This window comes from Fusarium graminearum, chromosome 2, assembly GCF_000240135.3.
Source record: "Fusarium graminearum PH-1 chromosome 2, whole genome shotgun sequence".
Lineage (NCBI taxonomy): Eukaryota > Fungi > Ascomycota > Sordariomycetes > Hypocreales > Nectriaceae > Fusarium > Fusarium graminearum.
In genome coordinates this window covers 1,494,214-1,516,627 of record NC_026475.1, presented here as the reverse complement: position 1 = coordinate 1,516,627, position 22,414 = coordinate 1,494,214, and the positions used below count along the sequence as shown (strand labels likewise).

The window sequence follows — 22,414 nt, the reverse complement described above, 5'->3', positions numbered from 1 at the left end:
AGAGCATTGCAACGGCGGGTTAAAGTGGCAGATATTCGAGGTTAGTTGCTCATATTGTTCAGTTTTCCTAATTCCCTTCTGTTACTGGCTGCTTGCCTCTCATCTCCTGACGCTCACAGCAATCTGGACATGCACACAAAGACTAACAAACATTAACAGTGGAATAAAGGCTATGATTACAAGAATTCAATCTCCCAGGCTTGCTTCTTCGCCCTGGGCGCCCGCCTTGCTCTTTTTACTGGCAATAACAGTTATGCCGATTGGGCCGATAAAACCTGGGACTGGATGATCGGGACCGAGTTTATTGATCCAAAAACTTGGTATGTTTACGATGGTGCTCACATCTACAACAATTGCACCAAATTGGTACCTTACCAGTTCTCCTACAATGCGGGCGGTATGATTCTTGGCGCTGCTGCCATGTACAATCACACCGAAAACCAGGTCTGGAAAGATCGTCTTGACAACCTTCTTGAAGGTGTCAAGGTCTTCTTCACGGGGCCTCAGAAGAACATCATGACAGAAGTCGCGTGTGAATCTGTGAAGCTCTGCAATCTGGACCAGAAGTCCTTCAAGGCATATCTAAGCCGCTGGTTGGCTGTCACTACTCAATGGGCACCTTACACTCACGACTTAATCATGCCACTTTTGCGCGCCTCGGCCGTTGCAGCCACCAATGTATGCACCGGAGGCGAGAATGGACAGATGTGTGGTCTTTACTGGAACAAGAACAAATTCGAAGGTGAAGTAACCGTGGGTCAACAAATGGCGGCATTAGAAGTCACACTTGCTTGCATGATTCAGGATCGGCCTGCTCCGTTGACGAAAAACACCGGTGGAACAAGCAAGCCTAATCCTGGTGGCGGTTCCGCAGATATTGGACGAACCGTCCCCGATTTGGAGTACGACCCTCTTCCTGCGGGTGATAAAGCTGGAGCTGCCATCCTCACTGTTTTGGTTATCGCTGGCCTTCTTGCCCTTGTGATGTGGATCTTTTTGGATGAGACCTCGGACAGCGGCCCAATCGACCAAGCCCGGAACTTTGGGTCATCAACAGCCGCAGCATTCGCCCAGCGGAAGCAGAAGGGCATCGACGAGAAGAATGCTGCAGTGTTCCAGAATAACGACAGTTCCCAAGAGAGCAACTCCAGGCGCGCGACAAATGATATGATAATGAATGGAGGTGCTCCCAACAGTGAAGGCTATGCACATCGTCGAGTATCCAGCATGCCATTGGGTTGGCCACAGCATGCAGCGAGAGGAAGTGCCACATACGATGCTGATAGAATTTATCCCGTTTCGGTTTCAGATCTTCAGGCTCGAGGACAATGAGCTGCAGCATCAATACAACTCTCAGATGAACCCGGCCCTCTCAGAAATGAAACCGGCTGGAGAGGCTCGTGAACACTTGGAGATGTCAAGCCAGATAATTTTGAGACTGTTGGAATCGCTCAGTGTTGGATGGTCAGCATTATGCAACATGAGTAATTTGGGATTTCCGAGTTTCCTGCGGATACACCACCAATCAGGGCCACGGTGGACGTTTTCTCGTTATGGGGCGTTATGGCGATAATGGCGCATCTTGGATGACGGCCTATAGTTGGGCTTTAAGAATTGTACATACAAGCTGCACTAGAGATCCTGATATTAAAGAAGGTTTCTGTATACAAGGGTAGAACGGTATCACGCTAACTCTCAATGTGAAGCACGAATATTTGCCCTATCCGTTTACTCCAGCTGCCTCTCAAGTACGACTCTAACCATACTTTGTGGTAAGTCTCTTGGACGGCTACTTTCTCTCTTTGCAAGAACTCATCAAATGTGCTCAACGGGATACCCCATTCTTCAGTGCCTTCTTTTGTCGCCAGCTTGGCCATGTCCCGGATGCAAAGTTGGCCAGATATGAACGGATTGGTAGGTTTCTGGTCCTCAATTTCCTCTTCCGACAAGTATTTGGCTCTGAGTTCCTTGGCTACTGCTACAGAGAGCTTTTGTAAGATGGTCTCTGAGTCAAGCCAGTCGTCAGCATATGTGATCTCCTTTTTGTCGAACCGCTTTGGGTCTATGAACGCTTCGCCGCCGAACCTCCCGATGATTACAGTATTAGTCAAGGGTATTATAGTTGTAGGCGTGAGAGTAGTTGTCCAAGCCCCCTTTTCGACGAGATCAGGATACATCCTGACAGATGGTTCAACAAAGTTGGACATGAAGAACCCAGGTCGCAGGATAGTCCAGTAATCGAAGCCTGCGTTGCGAGTTTGCGCCTCGATGGCGTTCTTGTTGCGCATGACTGTGTCCAAGAAGCCTCCCTTTTCCAGAAATGTCAAGCTATCTGGATCATTGGCACTGAATCCACTTGAGTAAACGGCATGCTTGACACCAGCTGTTTTGGCAGCGAGGACAATGCTGGTGGCCCATCGCCTTTCTGCAGTGAGGTCTGTGAAATCCGGCATGAGAACCAGGAAGAAAGAGGTGCAGCCTCTCATGGCCTCATCTAGTGCGGCTTTGTTATCATAATCGCCCGGTGTAAGTTCGACCCCGATAGATTCGAGCTCTTTTGCCTTCGCTGAGGTTGGGTCACGAGCGAGAGCGTGGACGGGGACGCCCTTTGATCGAAGGCAGCGGGCGACTGCACCTCCCTGGCAACCTGTAGCTCCACTGACGAATACGACGGGTGTGTACATTTTGAAGATGAATGTGATCTATGTATAGATTGGCGATCTTTTCTGAGTGTATGCAGCGATGTAAACGAAGTGATTGTGTAAGTGAAAATGATTCTGATACTGATCCTTTATGAAGCCAATTTTGTATCGTTATATAAATCATTCATTAGAATGAGGTCCGCTTCATCCCCCATATGCGGTATACTCAACTCCGTCGCCGCAGATCCGCTTCATCGTCCGTCGAACTCCCGACTCCGACTGTCATTGAGCCGGGCGGAGTTCCGCCAGGCCCCATTTTTTCCGGCGCATCTCACATCACCCCAAGTGAGTGGTCGGACCCAGACTCTTACCTTCGTTATCCTACTTTCGCCATATCAAATCATCATTCTTCATTTCAATTGTTTAATTTCTCGCTATTTCAATCATTGAAGCGAGAAACGGTGACGGTCATGTCTCTCACCGCGCGTGAACGCCGCAACCCGCCAACTCGGCGGAAATCCTGCGCCGCCTGTACAAAGGCCAAGCGGCGTTGTGACTTTGCCATACCAGCATGTCTTCGATGTTCACAAAGACGTATCCACTGCCAGTACCCGAGCCGAGTGATGAGAGAGCAGTTTTCTTCATCAGAAGCATCAGTGGCCGTGTCTCCTGACTATCTTACCACTGATGACTCGTCTCCTCAACTGGCAGAGAGTCTTCCAAGCGATACACCAATAATTGAAGATTTCAATGCAGTCATTTCGGGACTTGATGCATGCTCTGAAGATCTTGGGGTATTGGAATTTCCATTGGAAGACAATACCTTGAAATTTGTTGAACAGCCATGGACATTGACTGCGCCTTCAACACAAGACTTTTCGCATGTTCCACAACGCATTTTGAACCGTCTCCAATGGGCGACAGATGAAATAAAGCGAGCTCCCGAAAAGATGGTTCTTGAGAACCAAACCCCTTGGTCCCATCCATTGCTTTACAAAGATGGAATGCCTCGATCGTTACAGGGTAATAAACCAAAGCACCTATATACATTGTCTGCTCCCACTGATTCCAGTACAGATGCTCATTCTTCTTGTGCTCTGTATATGGCCAAGAATAGTGTAAACTCCCCGATCATATTTCGTAGTATAGAATCCCGCGTCAACGACCTCCTCGCAGCACCGGCGCCAATAACACCCTTGGAATGTCTGGCGCATACGCATGCTCTTATCCTCTACCAAATCATTCGATTATACGATGGCGACATCGGGGCTCGCGCATCAGCGGAGCGTATCATCCCAGCTATAGAAGCTTCCGCAGTATCGTTGTTCTCTTATGCACAGTTCGACATAGACGCGACAGCCATAGCGCTTCCTACATATCCAATAGCACCAACCAAGTCGTTTTGGCAAGACTGGATTCTGCAGGAGTCTCTGCGCCGCACACTGCTATTTTCTTTCTTTTTTGTCCAGGCATATCGCATAATGTCTGGCTGCAAAATAATGCAATGCGATGGCAGGCTTGGTTTGTGCCACGCCTGGACGTTGTCGGCGCATTTGTGGGATGCGACGACGCCGCTGAGTTTTGCTGAAGCTTGGAGGGACAAGAACCATTATGTGGTAACGAACGCCATATTTTCAGAAGTGCTTGCCGAGGCCCAAGCGGATGATATTGATGTATTTGGTAAGATTATGATCTCAAGTCTCATGGGGCGAGATGAGGCTGAAGGATGGTTTGCGAGGAGAGGAGGAAAGTTGTAGTAGACATGATGTGCAGGAGTAGGTGTAACTAAGTGAAGTGCTTCAATTCAAATTGTACAACTAGAAGTAATTCGGCTGCTTCAACAACTCAAACTAACGTTGACAATATCACTACTAGCTAATTAACATGAATAATCCACCATTCTCACGCTTGAACATGAGTGAATCAACGATGGCGATCTTGCTCGAGACTGCATCTGCTAGACTTAACATGTTTTACAGTACGATCTCATAATCAACAGCGGGTTTAGCTCAGTTGGGAGAGCGTCAGACTGAAGTCAAACTTCAATCATTGCGATATCTGAAGGTCATGTGTTCGATCCACATAAACCGCAAAGCCTTTTTTTTTTGCCTTGATTCGTTTTGACAGGCGACGGAGGTGTTTTATTTTTTAGTGTTGCAATCCAAATGGAGTTTTAGTGAGGCTTTCTGTTGGTAGTAGCTGTGTTAGTTAATAGGGCGATTTTTTACATGCAAGAAAGAAAGGGCTGATTTCTGATGGATTTAATCTGCCCTTTTAAGCCTATTCTGTTTAGCACAGCGCGGACGTTCCGGTATTCTAATCAGAGTACTTGCGTGCTTGCTTGGTATCTTACTTGATACAGAGAGTCTTTCATCATTGAGGGATGTGTTTCTACTCAATCCCTTGCATTTCTCAAACCAAACATCAACCCATTAAACTTCGAATAAATAAGATCGCACCATTCACAAGCATCGTCGTTGGAAAGTGGATGAATGCGGAGCCCAGCTAAAGTTAGCCCCTAGTCTTATTCGTGGGCGGCACTCAAGATGCTGTACTGAATAGCACTAGCACTAGCACAGTAGCGGGCATTCAAGGGTCTAACTACTAAGTACTAACTAATCCATGTCTTACGTCCCCTTAAATAGAATTCCTTAATAAATGGTACAGCCGCAAAGTCGCAGTTGTGAGGACACTTTATGTTCCTCATGAACATTTTGACGTCCCATAATCATGTCTCTGTCAAATCTAAATACTACACCTTCCCGCGCGGATCGTGATAATGCCTCGTTCCTCTCCCCGATCGCATACGACGACGACGCTTCTTCACTTCACTCTCGCAGCGACCAAGATACCGATACCGACGATGACGAGCTTATCTCGCGCGCTCGGAATAGCAGAGAGTTGCGCGCTCACGATCGCATCGTATTAATGGAAGAAGAAGATATCGACCGACTTGTGATTGATTCGCGACAGAAGAAAGAGCGAGAGCGACGTGGCTCGGGTTTAGCTGTGCCCAATATAGGAAAAATGTTTGGGCGCCGAGGAAGCAGTTCTGGAAACCGTTCAGTCAACAGCTCGACAGAAAACCTCGTGGTTGAGAAGCGAAAGACCCGGCGTCAGCGAAGACAAAAGAAGCGCGAGAAGCTTGTAGAGCATGCGGAGCACGGAGAAGATGGTGAATTGATGTACGAGATGGAAGAGGGAGGCATGAAGGAGGGGAGCTCGACGGGGGAGAGCAGCGAGAGGGACGATAGCGACGAACTTGATCGACACCACCTCAATATGATTGCCGAAGCGAAGACCCAGCGACGTCGCAGTTGGCGCCGGTGGGTCTTCATCCATTCACTCATCGCCATTGGATTTGCTATCGTGCTTCTTTTGGCCTGGAAGCTTTCCAAGAATCGCAAGAGCAGAAATATCAAAGTGAACCAGACACTGGTCAGCAATGGAACCGCCCTCTTTGCGCCGACATCTCTTATCATCAGTCTGGATGGTTTCCGTGCCGACTTCCTTCAGAGGGGGCTTACACCCGCACTGAACTCGTTTGTTTCTACGGGCGTATCGCCCAAATGGATGCATCCATCTTTTCCATCAGTCACTTTCCCCAACCATTATACCCTGGCGACTGGCCTATATCCTGAGAGCCATGGTATCGTCAGCAATACATTCTGGGACCCGGAACTCCAATCGGAATTCTACTACACCCATCCGGATCAAAGCCTGGACCCCAAATGGTGGGGGGGAGAGCCTTTCTGGGTGACAGCAGAGAGACAAGGAGTCCGAAGTGCCATTCACATGTGGCCTGGAAGCGAAGCGCATGTTCTCAACACCGAGCCAAGCTTGATGGACAAGTTCAATGGCAAGGAAACGCTCGACAATAAAGTCTCTAGGATTATGGAATTTCTGGATATGCCTGGGTTTGAAGACAAGACTTTGGACGCCAGCGACGTGCGACCTCAACTCATTGCTGCTTATGTGCCTCATGTTGATCGTGATGGTCACAAGTTCGGCCCCAATACCACTGAGATTCGTAAGACAATTCAGGAGGTGGACAGTATGATAGGAAAGATTTTCCACGGTCTCGAAGAACGCAACTTGACAAACATTGTCAATGTCATCGTTGTTTCGGATCACGGCATGGCGTCAACTGACATCTCACGCCTCATTCAACTCGAGGACCTCATTGATACAAGCAAGATCGAGCATATTGATGGCTGGCCGCTATATGGCCTTCGACCCAAAAATCCGGATGACTTGCAAGGGCTATACGATGAGCTGAAGGAGAAATCCAAATCAAACCCCAACTTTCAAGTCTATCTCCGAGATGTCGACATGCCCGAGCGATACCACTTCTCCAAGCACCATCGCATTGCCCCTCTTTGGATTGTTCCTGAAACAGGATGGGCCATCGTGACCAAAGAGGAGTTTGATGTAGAAGATGGAAAGAAGAAGAACCTCGTTTACCACCCTCGGGGTCTTCATGGATATGATCATGAACACCCGCTGATGCGGGCTATCTTCATTGCTCGTGGCCCAGCATTCCCACACCCGGCCAACAGCCAAATCGATGTTTTCCGTAAGTGTCAATTCTTTGCTAAAAAGTATGTTTTCGTCGCTAACTTTTGAATCAGAAAATATTGAGGTGTACAACATGTTGTGTGATTCCGTTGGCCTAACACCCGCTCCTAACAACGGAACACTGCGACTCCCACTGAAGCCTGTCGGTGTTCACAAACCTGAAGATACACCTGAAGAGCCAGAAGATCCCCCGTCCGCTTCCAAGGAGTCGGCCCGCCCAACTGTGCCAGAGAAGCCAAGCCAACCCGTGCGCCCGACTGTCCACCAGAAGCCTACTCAGCCTCAGCGGCCAACAGTGCCTGTTGCTCCTACGCAATCTGCCAAAACCACGGTCTCACTCAAGAAACCGGCAAAGTCATCCAAGTCACCGGCTCCATCCAAGGGAAGCGACGACCAGGATGAAGATAGTGATAGTGATAGTGACGATGATAATGACGACAAAGACAAAGACGAAGGCGTCTGGGACTGGTTCACTCACAAGGTGGAGAAGGTCTGGCACAAGATTACTGGCGACGACTAGATGTTTCAGTGCATGGTGTGCATTATTGGCTTTCTTTGTGGGATTTCCATGGCGTTTGAGACGGATGGTGAGTCCAAGACTGGCTCGGGGCGTTTAACATCATGCATCGTTTGGATGGCTTTGTGAATGATTAGGCAGAATGGGTAGGTACAAATATGATATCGTATTCTTTTTCTCATCAACGGTCCGTTTGTCCATTCTTGGTTGAAAGTAAGGCGATCTACTGTGCTTATTGTTGCACAACAGACTGCCTACTACCTACCTATAATAGCACAAGTCTCAATGAAACAAGATAACAACCCAACTGAACCCCTCTCAAGAGGTCTAAATCAGAACCCATTGACCGTGGTGATGCGACTATGATGCATTTTATCAATATCACAGTAGCAACTGGCACTCTGCCATGTAGGTACTTTTGATATTGGTCAAGTAGTGGTGCGGCTTGCCATCTGCATTTGTATTGCACTTTCACCTGCCTACCTATCTATGCCATTGCCTACCTATCCGCTACTGCCACGTATCGTTGTTATTCCAAGACATTGTAAGTTCTGAGTGATCATTTAATTCTCAGCCAAGAAGTTCATTCCTTGCTTCAATTCAAGCTCTTATCAGAGAGAGGGACACGGGTTAATATTCTACTGGCGCTTAAGCTATGTAAGAAAGCTAGGTTCAGGCCCAACAGTTGCAAAGACCGAACCTTTGAAGACACGATGTCATCGTTCAGCTGATATGAGCTCATTTGTGTCTCATCAATGATCTGACTTTATGCTGCACATGTGAATTGATATACTGGCCACCCCTTTTTGCAGTTGGCAAGCTGTTTGTTGTACCTTGTCAATCACAAAGTTGATGATGGTTTCACAGAGGCACCTACTACCCAGGTAGGCAATTCAATGTGGAGACTAATAAGGTAACCATGTCGCATGTGGGAGTATCGGAAAACTTGACCTCTGAGCAGGTATGGATGGTGCAGAAAATAAGTATTTCAAGAGCCTGCCTAAAATAGCACAACAATGCCTTTGTAATTTCTTCTCTCTGACTCTCGACAGTCAAGGTCATCTTCTTGATGGCCCCCTGGCTAGAATTAAGAGTCGCGACCTATTGAGGCGACAATCTTCCCCCTCCCCCACTACAACCTTGGGCCTGTTGCTGCCTGCATTAGTGCAATTCTTCCACTGTGAATACGCGTGACGCGGCGTAGCTCCTTCCACACTGCCGGGTACGCTTCATGTACTCAAAGAGTCGGCAGTCACAGGCTACAATTCACCCTGAACATCAAACCTTGCATCTCTCAACTTAGTACCTACTTACCGGCATACCAACCTCCAACTGCCACACACCTCACTTCAATTTGCCTCACAGCGTTGGATGTTCAGCAACTCGAGCGTTCTTTGCGCGTATCTCCCAAAGCAGTAAATGTCCGTTGTGAATGCGCATATCTGCAGACTGCAGTATCGACCGTTGTCGGCCACCCAAGTTTCCTTGTGTATCCATATCTTGATGGCCGGCTCCTTGCACCCTGTGGCCCGCTGCTGTCGCTGACCGAGAGGCTCTCGGTTGACACTGTACTTGTCCGCTGTCTCATTCGCCTTCCTGCAGGCTGCGGCGCAAGATGGCCGACCAAAGCGCCTCTATGAGTGTGGAGGAGATCCAGGAGGAGTTAACCGTACAAAAGGTCGTGCTCGATTCCCTTGCTGATGCCGACTACGATGGAGTGGAGGAAATGCGACAAGATGCCCATGAGGAGATAAATCGCCTTAAAAAGCTACTTCGGGACTTGAGACAGAAAAAACAGTCTAATATAAGTATGTGTTGCTCGCAAGCATATGTTGGGCATACTCTTTTATCTTAAATTAACTGACTTTCCTATAGCCGGTGAAGCTCTTCAAAGTACAGCTGCGCCAGAAAATTCCAGTCTATCTTCCAGTTCAGGTATGGATGTTTTATTATAATTATGTTTAAACCCTATCGAAGAAAACATATGTGTTGAAACCCTGAGCTGTCACCCCGTCACCTTACGGCTCAAGGTTCGGTCTTTTTAGAAGAAACACAACAAGTGAATCACACCATTGTTGTCTGCTCTTTGAAAAAGAACACCACATGGATCAAGCAGGAATGCACATGCGCAGTTTTCTACATCACTCACACATTCTCTCTATACCACTTCCTTTGTCTCTGAACTGACTTTTCTTTCAGGTGGGCAACAACGAGATACAGCCTCTGTCATGAATTCTTCTGCGGGCTATGGCTCCTTCTCCTTGCCGAGCCGGAAGAGGGACGTCGACTCAGCTCGTCTATCTGCCCATGAGAACCAAGCAAAAGCTCGCCGGCTCTCGCCTCCTATGTTTGAGAACTTGACCTCGGATGTACTGACCAACAATGGTCGATTTCTTGACTTCGTTGACCTTACTGGGTAAATTGCCTAACACTTCGAACTTCTCGCAAACGCTGACAAACCTGTTCTAGGGATGATGATGATGATGTTATCGCAGAACAGGTCAAGGCCGAGCAGAGGCAAAAACAAGAACAGTCAGACCGAGAGTTCGCAGAATTTCTTTGTGGCCAAGACTCCTCTGATCAGATGGCAATACAGCCTCCTCAGAACGATGCCTTCACGCGGTTAATGAGCAGCCAGCCTCCCCTCGGCCCCCCAATCGCCGATGTAGAGATCCCGTTTCACATGCCCGGTTCTTACGACACACTCTGGGATGATCCAGCCGGAGCTGGTCCTGCTTTCATGATGCCTCAAGGACAATCAGACCTCCAATTCCCAACTATGTCAACTTATCCAAACCCTCGCGCCGAGGAAGAGAATGATTTGATCTTTGCAGGGTCTGTTGCTCGCGCTCCTCACCCTATAGGTCGCGCGGAGCAACTATTCCCTGGCATGGGTATGGGTTATCCAGATTTGACTAGACGTAATATTCACCAGCCGCCTCACCTGGCTGATATGTCCGGCTTTTCATATCGGCCTCCCACTTCATTCGCGCCAGGTTCTTTTGCAACTCCGTCGTCTTTGGGCGAGGTTATTGGGCGGACAAATGGGTTTGACCTTGTCAACGGAGTAGACGGCGGTGGCAACCCATTGCCTCCCCGTCTTAGAAAATGGATGGACGAAAATGATTACGATCCCCATGTCGATTCTCAAGGACCTGAATTGGACGCAAAGGAGCTTGAGAATCTTCTTTCAAATATCTCTTCCGACATGGATTTACCAAAGGCAGGCCTAGGGGAAGCTCCGGCTGGCTTAAAGAGACCGCTGTACCCTCATCAGGATATTGCCCTTGCCTGGATGAAGAAGATGGAATCGGGCACAAACAAGGGCGGTATTCTCGCAGACGACATGGGTTTGGGAAAGACTATTTCTACACTCGCACTTCTTCTAGCTCGCCCAGCGACGACTCGGCCCAAGGTATGTACTTTAAACCCACCAACAAACTTAGTATTGACCAAGCAGACAAACTTGATCGTCGCCCCTGTCGCTCTCATTCGTCAGTGGGAGGAGGAGATCGCCACCAAGACCAAATCATCTCACCGATTATCGGTATATGTGCATCACGGTAAACGGACTCTGATAGACGAGCTGCTCACATACGATGTGGTCTTGACCACATACGGCTCACTCTCACACGAACTCAAACGCTATGAGAAGTTCAGAAAGGACAATCCCGAAGAGGATCAAATCGACTGGAATCACAGAACTCCTAGCCTCAGTTTCCCACTTCTACATCCCAAGGCTAAATTTTACCGCGTGATCCTGGACGAAGCCCAGTGTATCAAGAACGACAAGACACAAAGTGCTAAGGCATGTAACCAACTCAAGTCGATTCACCGATGGTGTCTCACCGGAACACCTATGATGAATGGTGTCTTGGAACTTTACTCCCTAGTCAGGTTTCTCAAGGTCAGACCTTACTGCAAATGGGACGACTTCCGTCAGGTATGCTGTTATTGATTCTTCACTATTACTTGCCATTGACACTCACTGCTCTAGTCCTTCGGTCGACTATTCGGCCGACAAGGTGACACAAAAAGCACCGCGATGAGAAAATTACAAGTTTTCCTCAAAGCTATCATGCTCCGCCGCAAGAAAAACTCGTTACTCGATGGCAAACCCATCCTCAGGCTGCCAGAAAAGACTGAGGATGTCATTTATGCTACGTTCTCTCCTGAAGAGCTCGACTTCTACAAGCAATTGGAAAAGAACGCCCAAGTGTTGGTAAACAAGTATATTCGCGAGAAGTCCGTCAGCAAGAACTACTCCAGCATTCTTGTCCTCTTGCTCCGTCTTCGCCAAGCTTGTTGCCATCCACATCTAAACCTCGATGTAGATGATGCACCATCTACAGACTCTGACGAGAAGAGAAAGACTGTCGAAGATCTCAATGAGGCCATCGTCGAAAGGATCAAGGGTATTGAATCTTTCGAGTGCCCTATCTGCTACGATGCCGTTCAATGTCCCAGCTTCTTTGTTCCTTGTGGGCATGATAGCTGCGGAGAGTGTCTTGTCCGCATTGTTGACGGTGCTACTGCAAACAACTTACAGGAAGGGTCCGAAAGCAGCCGGGCTAGGTGCCCTGTCTGTCGTGGCCACTTTGATCCTACTAAATGCTTTTCATACGATATCTTCAGGCAGGTCCATATGCCTGAAACCATCGAGCAAGGATCCGTCAAAGACGAAGACGTTTGTGAAACTGATACGAGTGAAGACTCGGAGAGTGACTCAGACTACGAATCTGACGATGAGATTGACAAGAAAGGCAATCTCAAGGATTTTATCGTTAACGACGATCTTTCTGACGACGAAGCATCAACCGGAAAGAAGCGCAAAGCAAAGGCGAAAGGGAAGGGCAAAGAGAAAGCACTGGACGTGAAACCCTCAATGCTTAAGACTCTGCGCAAAGAGGCTTCTAGGAACCGCGACGCGTATAAGAAGTACACGAGGTACTTGCGTAAGACCTGGGAGCCTTCTTCTAAAGTGACGGAATGCCTGAACCTCGTCAAGGAAATCGAGGGAACCGGAGAGAAGACAATCATATTCTCCCAATGGACTCTGTTACTCGATCTTTTGCAGGTAGCCATGAAGCGCGAGAACATGGCCAAACCCGAACGTTACGACGGGTCCATGTCGGCAACCCAACGCAACATTGCGGCTCACAATTTCCGTGACGGTAAAGATGTCCGAGTTATGTTGGTATCTCTCAAGGCTGGCAACGCAGGCCTCAACCTTACTGCTGCTTCTCGGGTCATCATTATGGACCCTTTTTGGAACCCTTACATCGAGATGCAAGCAGTCGATCGCGCATATCGTATCGGTCAGCAGAAGCCAGTCAAGGTGTACCGCATATTGACAAATGAGACGGTCGAAGATCGCATTGTCGATCTGCAGAACAAGAAGAAGGAAATGGTCGAAGCGGCCCTCGACGAGAAACAAGGTGCCTCTATTGGACGGCTGAGTGAAAACGACATCAAGAATCTTTTCGGCATTCCCACTTAGACAATGCATCGTCATCAATGGAATGTCGCCGGCACGATGTCGACGGCTTACTGCATGTTATGAAAGGAGTCACTATTTTTCTCTAAAGCTGTTTAGAATCAAGGAGGGAGAAAACACTACTGTCTCTGTCCAACTTTCATCCCTCTTAGAGATGTGGGAAGGCAAGAGACTGATAGCAGTTCGAGGAGCTAATATGTCGAGACCTCTGGTGATTTTGGAAGGAAATGACATCTGAGCAATAATGTCCACATGCGATGCTTTCAGGTGGTAGGGGTGCAACCCGGATAATGATTGGCGGAGGGACCTGGCATTGATTCTGTCCTGTAGGAACTGGCTAACGAATCTAATATCTTATGTGTGTCATTTTGCATGCGATGTGTTGGCATGTGTGTATGCATTAAAAAAAAGTCATCCAGAGGTCTATCCAGCCTTTGCCACACACGGCTGGCGTTTCAAAGGCCATCGTCTAGTTCTACTCGAGGGTTCACATGTTTCTTTATTTATGTTCACCAAAAGCTTCTTAGGCTTCATAGGCAATGTCTTGCATCTAGTAAAAATGCAAACCACAGTCCCTTCTGCCTTACCCCAGTCACTCAGAGTTTCAACTCCATCTCAAGATGTAATCCTTCGGATCTCTTGGTCGACTATAGCCTGCACATTATCCTTTTCGCCATCGTCCGACCACGTCCATTCCTGGCGTATCAGCTTACCGTCGACCATAGATGTGCTTCTCACACGCAAGTCCGACGCGTCTGTAACAGCGAACGACAACTCAAACTCCTCATTGCTTTGGTTACGGATAGCATTGCCCTGGATACTCCGTGTCCATGGAGACGAAAGGTTGGAAAGGTAGTGCTCCACGAGCAGGCGCGTGGTGGCGGTACCGAGATAATCGGCCAAAGCGTTAGGGTCCGGGTAACCTTCTTTGTAGGGGGCGCAAACGGATGATAGAGGCGAGTTAGGTGACAAAAGCACAGTGTAATGGGTCGCTGTGACAGGAACTTGGAATGTGCGGCCACGAACGGTGCATGTGATGTTGGGGAGAATGGTAAGCTTTATGTTGAACTCGATATGGTTCAGCATATTCTTAATCATGGCCTGCGAAGACGCGAGCTGATTCGGTCCTTGATTTGAAGGGTCCGAATCCGACGGTGACATCTTGGGAGTGCTAAGGACGAAACTAGAGGAAATACCAGCTCGCTGTAGCGACTTGACAAGGTCGCCAACATGCTGGGTGACAATCTTGACGTTTTTAGAATGCATGAGGCGGGCGATGATAGGGCGAAGAAGGGCGTGTATCTGCTGGCCTCGCGAGCGTGGGATATGGGGAGGCATAGGGCGTGTCCTCAACAGTTCGTTCTGTCTGTGAGCATAGCCGAGGAGAATATGTAAAGATAGCGATATCGCCTCAGCGATGTTATTGTCTGGAAGGCTATCGTTTGACGAAGCATAAGTGCCAAGTGGCACCAACTCCAGTATGATTCTTGACTTGGCCTCTGGATCAATGTCGCAGGTAAGCCGGGAGCCATCTGGCTTGACGTCGTAGGCTGCTAGGGTACGGGCTTCTCGTGTAAGCTCATGCCAAAGCTCTTGTGAGAAGATGGTGTTTCGGGCCTCAAGTACGTGCTCTTCAAGAGGGGCATCAACAGCTGTCTCGGCTGGCAGAGCAGAGCGGCCAGTCATTTGGCCGTCCCTCTCGTACGTCACCACGACTCTCTCCGAAACGCCTCCCAGTTTACCACAGTCAAGCTGGACTGTTCCATCAACGCCTCTTCTCATCGGTGCAAGGCTATTCCTGTACTCGGGTGCGGCTATCGAGCGTGTTAGTAAAGCCCTGGCTTGTATTTATGGTGAAGGTCAACATACCTTCTGAAAAGCCAAACCGAACACCCAGTGTATGCCTTTCCAAAGGAACTCTAGTTATGGACCAACCCGACTTCTGCACAGCGATGATATCCTCCCAATACTTTCCCTCGGCTGTGACTTGTTTTTGTAGGACTGAGCTCGCAGCTTCAGCGGCGTCGCGTACCTTGTTGGTTTGCATCAGGGTGAAGCCTAGTGCTATATTCTCCTGCTCCTGTGCCTTGGCTGAAGTAATAGGCGAGTTGTCTAGTTTATCAGCGCCTATCGTACCGATTCCCACCATTTCGCGTAGGCCTTGGGAGAGGGTGACGCCGGCCTGTGTAGGGTTCTGCTTCGAAATGAGGAGGGAGAGGAAGTCGAGGGTAAGAAGGGCCGTATTTCCTGCGATGCTGAGAGAAGAGGTTAGTCTCAGCAGCGACTCGAAATCAAGATTCCAATCCTCTTGGACAGCAAGGGCTTCCCATACTCAAGATTCTTAAACATCTCCAGGCGCACTTCTTGGGGGTCTCTCGTCGCATCCTGGTCCTCTTCGTCGTCCTCTTCATCGGCTTCGTCCATATCTACGTCTTTCTGTTGGGAGTCTTCGTTTGTCGCATTTTCCTGGGCAATCTCCTCCCTGAGCTTGGCTTCTGACAGAGCTCTAAAACCGCCCGGTTGCGCGTTGACACGAGTAATGAATTCGGCAATGCTTTGAGGTTTGCGATCGGCGACTGGAGGCGGTCGCAGGGACAGCGGTTGGCTCTCGCCGCCCAAGGTCATGATGGCTCGATATGTGGGGATTCGCTGGAGTGTTTCGTTTTCGAGCGGTCTATGTACTTTTCGGTTGTATCGCGATTCGGGCAATTGACTTTTGTGTCCTTACTGTTCTTCCTTTGTTGGATTCTGCAAGTTTTAGTGATGTTGTTGCTCTAAAGTTTGGGTCATACATTAGCTCCCGTCAAAGCCCATGACCGCGGGGCCATCCATCAACTTGGAGCCTTGGACCCACCCAAGGTCTTTATACCTTAAACCCTTCATTACATTTTGACGACGTTCAGTTTCAACGTCGCTCACGAGGAATACAAATATTGAACAAATGAATACTTGGCTTTCGTCTCATTCTATTCATGTAAAACTTCTACTCTTTTCAAAATAAACCGCCAACGCATAAAATATGCCATAACTCAAAACCACTAAATCCATTTCGCCGTTACAATGCTTCGTAGTTCTAATTGTCAATATCAAATTACTCCTCCTTAACGCTACTTGCACTACTCCATGTTTCGTTGCCGCCCGTTCGTCGGTGCCCCTCTCGTTGCAACATCCTAACTCGTCTCAACTTGGACTGCGGGTTGTCGACCGTCATTGATGGCATCAGATCATCCTCGAGAATAGGAACTTCTCCCAAGGGGTCGAGTTGATCGATGATGTCGGATATCTCAGTTGGCGGAATAGACTTGAAGACAGCCTGGACATCGTTGTGGGGTGACAAGGAAGTGAATTGCCACTTGGATCGCTTGCCAGAAGCACGTCTGGACTGCATCCAAAGACGACGTCGCTCCACGAAACTGATGAGGAGAAGAGTAGGCATGTTGAGGGTTCTTATCAGAGCCACATTAACAATATGGAAGATCCGGGCCGAGGTGACAAGCTTCAGGGGAAGCAGCGTCATGAGAGCCAGGATGTTGAAAGGGGGAGGGTAAGCAAAGATCGAGTCACTCTTGACACCTTCGAATGTCAAGACAGCGCGTCGGAACTGAATCTCAGCGGTTTCGTCGGCCACAATCTTGGAGAAAGTGTTTGTAAGCATGGCAATAAGGATGGTCAAGAAGAGTGTATTGCCGAGGAAAGCAAAGGCAATCATGAGCGCAGGACCGATGATGATATGGAACCGCACTGACTCCTCGATTCCTTCGCCGTCGAGACCGAACCAAATCCAAAGCATCCACTTGCCCACGACATACCAACTGAACTCCTCATCACCATCATTGCTAGCACTAACGAGCCACTGCAGAGCGAGCAAAAATCCAGTGAAACACCAAGTCGCGAGGAACGTCAGCATGGTAAAGTCCTTCATCATGGCGTGGACCGAGATGAAGACCAGGTTGTTGGGTAGCAGATTGAAAGCAACTCGAGTCAACATGACAGGCGCCGCAATACACAGGATTGGTAGTCCATAGCCGGAGTGGAGCTGATCGAGCAGAAAATCGTAGATGCGAAGAATAAAGTAGGCACCAAAGATGGAACCGAACGTAATATCCAAAAAGGCCCATAGGTTTTGGGCGTGGACTGCCCAACCGTGCTCGATAATGGCGGCCATCTTCTCAAGGAGCCAGCCAAATGTGTAGATGCAAAAGGCAAACTCCCACATATTGACTTCAGAGTGACGAGAGATCATTGTCATGACATACAAGCCCAGGAGAATAACAAAGTGAACAAGTTCGATCAGATTTCGGTTTCGGGGGACGATAAGACGGTGGTGATTAAGTAGTGGTGCCGTTCGAGGATCGTAGAGGGAGATGGGTCGTCGTTTGTAGTAATCTGGAAGGAAATCCATAAATGACAGTGGCGTATAGATAATCTGACCATTATGGACAGCATCGACAGCTCGTTGACAAGCCGCAGAGCTGATGAAAAATTTGCTTTCAGAGACGATTGCTAACTCCAGCGCTGTAAGTTTTCTCTCAGATCCAGGGCTATCTTGAGAAGTTCCGGGCCACTGAGGGCGGTTAGCTGGCCGCTCCATATGACTAGGGGCCCCTTGGAATGGATCGAACCCCTCGACGAGAATATGGGATAGCAGCAAAAGACCTTGAGGTCCTGGGTTATCCTCATGGAAACGGCGGAGGACTCGGCTAGCGAGTAGCTCACACAAGATCGCGCGAGCTTGGTTAACACTCTGATGAACTTCAGCTGATTGATCTCTTAGAAAAGAGACACGGTTTGCCAATAGACAGTAGACTAAAGAGCGGTAAGTCCGGGAAAGTTGGAGGCGAGATTGTGTCTGGTAAACTCACCAACCGAGATGTCGTCTGGGTTGTAAAGTCTTTCAACTAATGGTCTTACAACAAGAGCATTCATCTTTGGATCTCTAAAGTGTTCCATAGTGTAAGGGTCATCTTGGTGCCTTGTTAGCTACGGTCGTCATGATTGTCTGGGGAATAAGACTTACCGATACTCGCAAGGACTAGGCGCCGGACTCTACACTCAAGAAGAGTCAGCATACCGATATCTCATACCAGAGAGGACAGCTTCCGTGGTGAGCTTATACAATGGCTCACCATGGAGACTGAACAGGCTCTTGTGGTTTCGCAGGGGTCGGGGCAAGGTTACCGGTGAATTGTCATATACACGGGAAGCTCAGCAGTCGGCAAGTTAAGAGTCGACCTGTTTCCCTCATCGAGAATGCCTTTTGATTCAGCGTCCCCATCTTCCGCCAATGCGAGGAAGCCCTCATCTTCATCATCGTCGACGGGCTTGAGCCAGTCGTTGGAGCGCTCGGTACTTCTGCGGACCACCATGATGAGATGGATGAGCTGTGCGGCAAGTAGTATTTCAGGTTTAAATATCAAATATTAGATGTTGAGGAAGGAATTGGATTCCAGATTCTAAGTCTCCAGCAAAACACACAAGAAACAGAAACACGAGGCGAGACGCTTGAGTTTTAGCTTTTGGTTCTTCGTCAAGTCAAGCGGAAGCCCCATTTCCGATGTAATTTTGGGTCATTCTGCCCCTGAGAGCTCCCATTCCAATATGCCGGCGACCAATGAGCAGCCTCAATGGTTCAATTGACCCGCCTCTAGGTACGCGTGTCTTTTGTAGGCGAAATACTGAGTACCTGCTAAAATATTGTTAAAGAGTAGGCGAGTGGCTTTTTTTACAACATTCTTTAATTAGTGCCTTTTTGCTGCGTTGAAATTAAATACATATACAGTCAATGCCACCCTGCGATACTTGCTTTGCAGTGACAATGCAATTGATATTGATGCAATATAAGTTGCCCTGCGATAAACGGGCTCAATTGCATGAGACAAGCCCGTTCTTATTGGAAGTTTGTGGCGGCAGTAGTTACAACCTTAGGTAGTATACCCCTGAATCTTTACATAAATTTGGTGACAGATCTGCAAAGACGCTAAAAACAGGGTCCAGGAAACAAGAAGCAATGAGTAACACATGCAATATTTCCAAAAACTACCATCTATCGCATACCTTGACAGATCACATATCAAAGGGCAAGCTTGGCAGATCGAATTAACCAAGTACCATCTTGATCGAAACATGTCTCATCAGCGGACAGTCTCGCCCTCAAGTTACATCTACGTACCCTTAGCTTAAAGTGGCTTACCATTATTGAAACGAAGCTCACCATAACAAAATTACATCATGAAGGAATCAAGATTAAGAAGGACAAAGCCTTATGGTCAGACTCTCCGTCTTGTATTAACTCTCGCCGTATGGCGTTTGTTTGCTATGACATTTCCAAGGAAGGACCATGTATTGCTTCAGGTGATCAGTACTCCGTCTTGGCTCCATCACGAGGTCTTTCGGTTCATGGCTTAGCTTTATTTCTACTTTATTTCGCAACTTTGGAGATATTTTGGCATCACCAATCAGTAGAAGTAGTCGTATAATTATGTTAGTCAGCGGGACTTGTGTCACTCAACCATCCCGACTAGCCTCGTGAAGTTGCAGTCAAGAGTTGCCATAGACGCTTGTTGACTCAAACCAGATAGCTAGTTGCTTTCAAAATACAGGGGTTTCAAGCATGATAGACTATTCGGCAACTCTCTTCTCATAAAACAGGTCGTCTGGCCTGCCCCTCTTCACCAGCAACAACACCTGACCAGCGCCCAGTCTTGGCTGTGAGCAAGCTTAAATATGGGGTAACCTAGTGAATGCTTGGCTTTTCTGATGGTGGCGTCCATATGCACGCAAAATTACACGCCAAGAGAGACCAGAATGGCTATGTCTGAATAAAGTCAAGAAGTGAGGGAGATTGACCAACAAGATTGGGTTATTAGATGGTGTTGAACGGAGTAGGACAAGGGCATGTGGGCATCCATCCTGCCATTAACACATGCCACATAGAAGTCTTACTATAACCTGCATCACCTCGGCTGGTCAGGTCAAGGCAATGCAACGCAACGCAGCTGATTGACTGGCTTCAGATCCAATCTGACAAGCACCCACCCACAACCTTCCTTGAAGAGTCTGGGGGAGCCATGTCGGGGGATGGCATCCGGAGGTTTTGGTGGTGGATCCAATGATATGCATCTTGATGAATCTGGTTCGATTAAAATTTGGTCGAAGTTGTCTACAATCAAGTCCAAGTGAGGTGGCTGATAGCAAGGAGCTCAGAATTAGAGTTTTGGAGTTGGAGTTGGAGATATGCTAATAATGGCGACAGGTAATAGGGGCCTGGTATCTGGTGTGTTTGGGAAAACACATTGCAGAATGTCACTTTCACTGTTGACTTTTAAGGCTACGGATACAATTATGATGTACAGCTGGATATCCATGTTGTGATGGACCCTGGACTAAAAGTTTCCGTATCGGTTAGGAGCTGCTTGTTTCCTAACTAGAGCTCATCCTAGCTACCCAGGCTGCTAGGCCCAGGTAGGCGTCAATTGCTCGGCACGCTCAATAACTTTGGAGTCTAGAGTAATTAAGTGTGGCGTTTAAAAGTCAAGACACGATAGGGTAACCTCAAATGATCAGGCACGGGCTAGATGGACCCCGGCAGGAAAAAAGATGCACGGTGTCTTTTGAGGTAAAGAGATGTATTGCCAAGATACTCTGCAGTATCAGACCTTGATAGTTTTGTCCTGTAGTCTTCATCAACAAATTTAGATATCACAACGCAGCTGCACGTTGGTATCTAACAAGGTGCTGACAACTGCTGACTTGCATCAAGCTGATACATATTTGGTAGCTGTACCTAGACTTACAGAGACAGCCAGTGGAAAGAAGATCCGAATAGGTACAGACTGTGTCCCTTTTTGAGGAATGAAGATGAGGAGCTCGAGGGCACACACCAATCAATCAGCCTTAACACAACGGCCAAGCCTCAGCGAGGGTTTTGGGATCCGGTGATACAACAACCTAAGACCGAGCAGACCCTCCTGGGATACCCTAACCCAGTCGTTCGCTTATATGGTTACAATGCCTGGTAGGTAGGTAGATCTGGCTTTCTGCCAGTGACGTTGGGCAACCAATGCACCAGCCGAACTTACCGAAGACTGCCTGCTCATGATGACGACCATATGTTGCCTTATTGAAAGTCCTGTATTGCCGTGTCTCGCCTTGGTTAAATGTACGTGGTAGGTAAGCAAATTTGGAGGCTCCATTCGTGACGCAATGAGCAACCGACTCGCTGCTTTCCCCAGCAGGCTTGGCGCCTGAGCGCTTCCTTGGAGCTACCTCTAGAGACATGCCGAGCTAATCTTAAAAAGGTATGGGCCGCTTTCTAATCCTCGGTCGTACCTGGGGCGTACTCTGTACCTTTTTTTTCGTACCGCAAGGGAAATTGCCATGAAACTCTCCTAGCAAAACGATAAGCACGAAGCTTGAACCCCATTTTCACATGAATTGCAATTGACTAAGAGATTTTCTCAAGGATTATACGCTATCCCTGAGTGTATGTACTGAGGCCAAACCAGGACCGTCGCTATACGGATAGACGACTGAATTATGTTCATGTGGAGCTTGTGGCTGGTCCAATTATGTTGCATCATTGCAACTTCTTATCTGAACATGGGAAATAAGAGCGTCTTTATTCGTTCTATTTGTCTGCCGAGGGGACTTTGGCTCTGGTGATGGTATATGGATGGATGTGTGGATGTGTGTGTACATATTCTAAACAACTTTATTATGCCTCAGCGTTTCCTCACTGTTACATCGAACGGAAAACAGGAAGCTTAATCATCGTGTGGATAGACTGGCAGTTATCCAAGGTCAATCCAAACGAACTCGGAATGTGTGCTGGGCATATATATGGATAGACTGTAGTCCGTAGGGACAGGGACTATAGTAAGGTAGCTACTACATATCTATCAGGAAATATTGCAACTCTTTAGCAACTACCTATCCGTATTGATCTACTAAACCAACCTAAGCATCAGTACGTCGACGCATATTATACTCGTTGCCAACGTAAATTCGGAGACGATACGATCCCCAACCCCTGTAGTCGGCAGGTACCTCGGGATACTTTACACAACATGCTGGCGTTCTAACCTTCTCCACCTTCCAGTTGGTCCGGGCTTTTGCGGTACTGCTTTTGTGGTGCCGTGCCGTGCCTTTCCTGCGGGCAGTGGGCAGTAGCTCCAACCTAGC

General features: G+C 48.2%; 7 protein-coding genes and 1 non-coding gene across 8 annotated transcripts; 5 read left to right on the top strand and 3 right to left on the bottom strand.

Moving 5' to 3' along the window:
* Window positions 1-285: 285 nt before the first annotated feature.
* FGSG_13345 (uncharacterized protein) lies at window positions 286-1,332 on the top strand (the record flags this gene model as incomplete). The annotated part of the gene is made up of 1 exon (XM_011321917.1): window positions 286-1,332. The coding sequence occupies one exon, from the start codon at window positions 286-288 to the stop codon at window positions 1,330-1,332; it is 1,047 nt and encodes a 348-aa protein (XP_011320219.1).
* A 356-nt stretch (window positions 1,333-1,688) lies between these two features.
* FGSG_08538 (uncharacterized protein) lies at window positions 1,689-2,684 on the bottom strand (the record flags this gene model as incomplete). The annotated part of the gene is made up of 1 exon (XM_011321916.1): window positions 1,689-2,684. The coding sequence occupies one exon, from the start codon at window positions 2,682-2,684 to the stop codon at window positions 1,689-1,691; it is 996 nt and encodes a 331-aa protein (XP_011320218.1).
* Window positions 2,685-3,112: 428 nt separating this feature from the next.
* FGSG_13344 (uncharacterized protein) lies at window positions 3,113-4,399 on the top strand (the record flags this gene model as incomplete). Its single annotated transcript, XM_011321915.1, has 2 exons — window positions 3,113-3,665; window positions 3,720-4,399. The coding sequence occupies 2 exons, from the start codon at window positions 3,113-3,115 to the stop codon at window positions 4,397-4,399; spliced, it is 1,233 nt and encodes a 410-aa protein (XP_011320217.1).
* Window positions 4,400-4,640: 241 nt separating this feature from the next.
* On the top strand, window positions 4,641-4,734 carry FGSG_20704. The gene has a single exon. It is a non-coding gene; the product is annotated as a tRNA-Phe (tRNA).
* Window positions 4,735-5,136: 402 nt separating this feature from the next.
* Window positions 5,137-7,740, top strand: FGSG_08539 (uncharacterized protein; the record flags this gene model as incomplete). The annotated part of the gene is made up of 2 exons (XM_011321914.1): window positions 5,137-7,218; window positions 7,274-7,740. The coding sequence occupies exons 1-2, from the start codon at window positions 5,373-5,375 to the stop codon at window positions 7,738-7,740; spliced, it is 2,313 nt and encodes a 770-aa protein (XP_011320216.1). The 5' UTR covers window positions 5,137-5,372.
* Window positions 7,741-9,352: 1,612 nt separating this feature from the next.
* Window positions 9,353-13,237, top strand: FGSG_08540 (uncharacterized protein; the record flags this gene model as incomplete). The annotated part of the gene is made up of 5 exons (XM_011321913.1): window positions 9,353-9,545; window positions 9,613-9,672; window positions 9,937-10,153; window positions 10,207-11,680; window positions 11,735-13,237. The coding sequence occupies 5 exons, from the start codon at window positions 9,353-9,355 to the stop codon at window positions 13,235-13,237; spliced, it is 3,447 nt and encodes a 1,148-aa protein (XP_011320215.1).
* A 612-nt stretch (window positions 13,238-13,849) lies between these two features.
* FGSG_08541 (uncharacterized protein) lies at window positions 13,850-15,859 on the bottom strand (the record flags this gene model as incomplete). The annotated part of the gene is made up of 3 exons (XM_011321912.1): window positions 13,850-15,048; window positions 15,104-15,489; window positions 15,567-15,859. 3 exons carry the CDS (start codon window positions 15,857-15,859, stop codon window positions 13,850-13,852), a joined length of 1,878 nt encoding a protein of 625 aa, XP_011320214.1.
* A 466-nt stretch (window positions 15,860-16,325) lies between these two features.
* Window positions 16,326-18,600, bottom strand: FGSG_08542 (uncharacterized protein; the record flags this gene model as incomplete). Its single annotated transcript, XM_011321911.1, has 5 exons — window positions 16,326-17,978; window positions 18,097-18,111; window positions 18,146-18,198; window positions 18,252-18,280; window positions 18,413-18,600. 5 exons carry the CDS (start codon window positions 18,598-18,600, stop codon window positions 16,326-16,328), a joined length of 1,938 nt encoding a protein of 645 aa, XP_011320213.1.
* Between the last annotated feature and the right edge of the window lie 3,814 nt (window positions 18,601-22,414).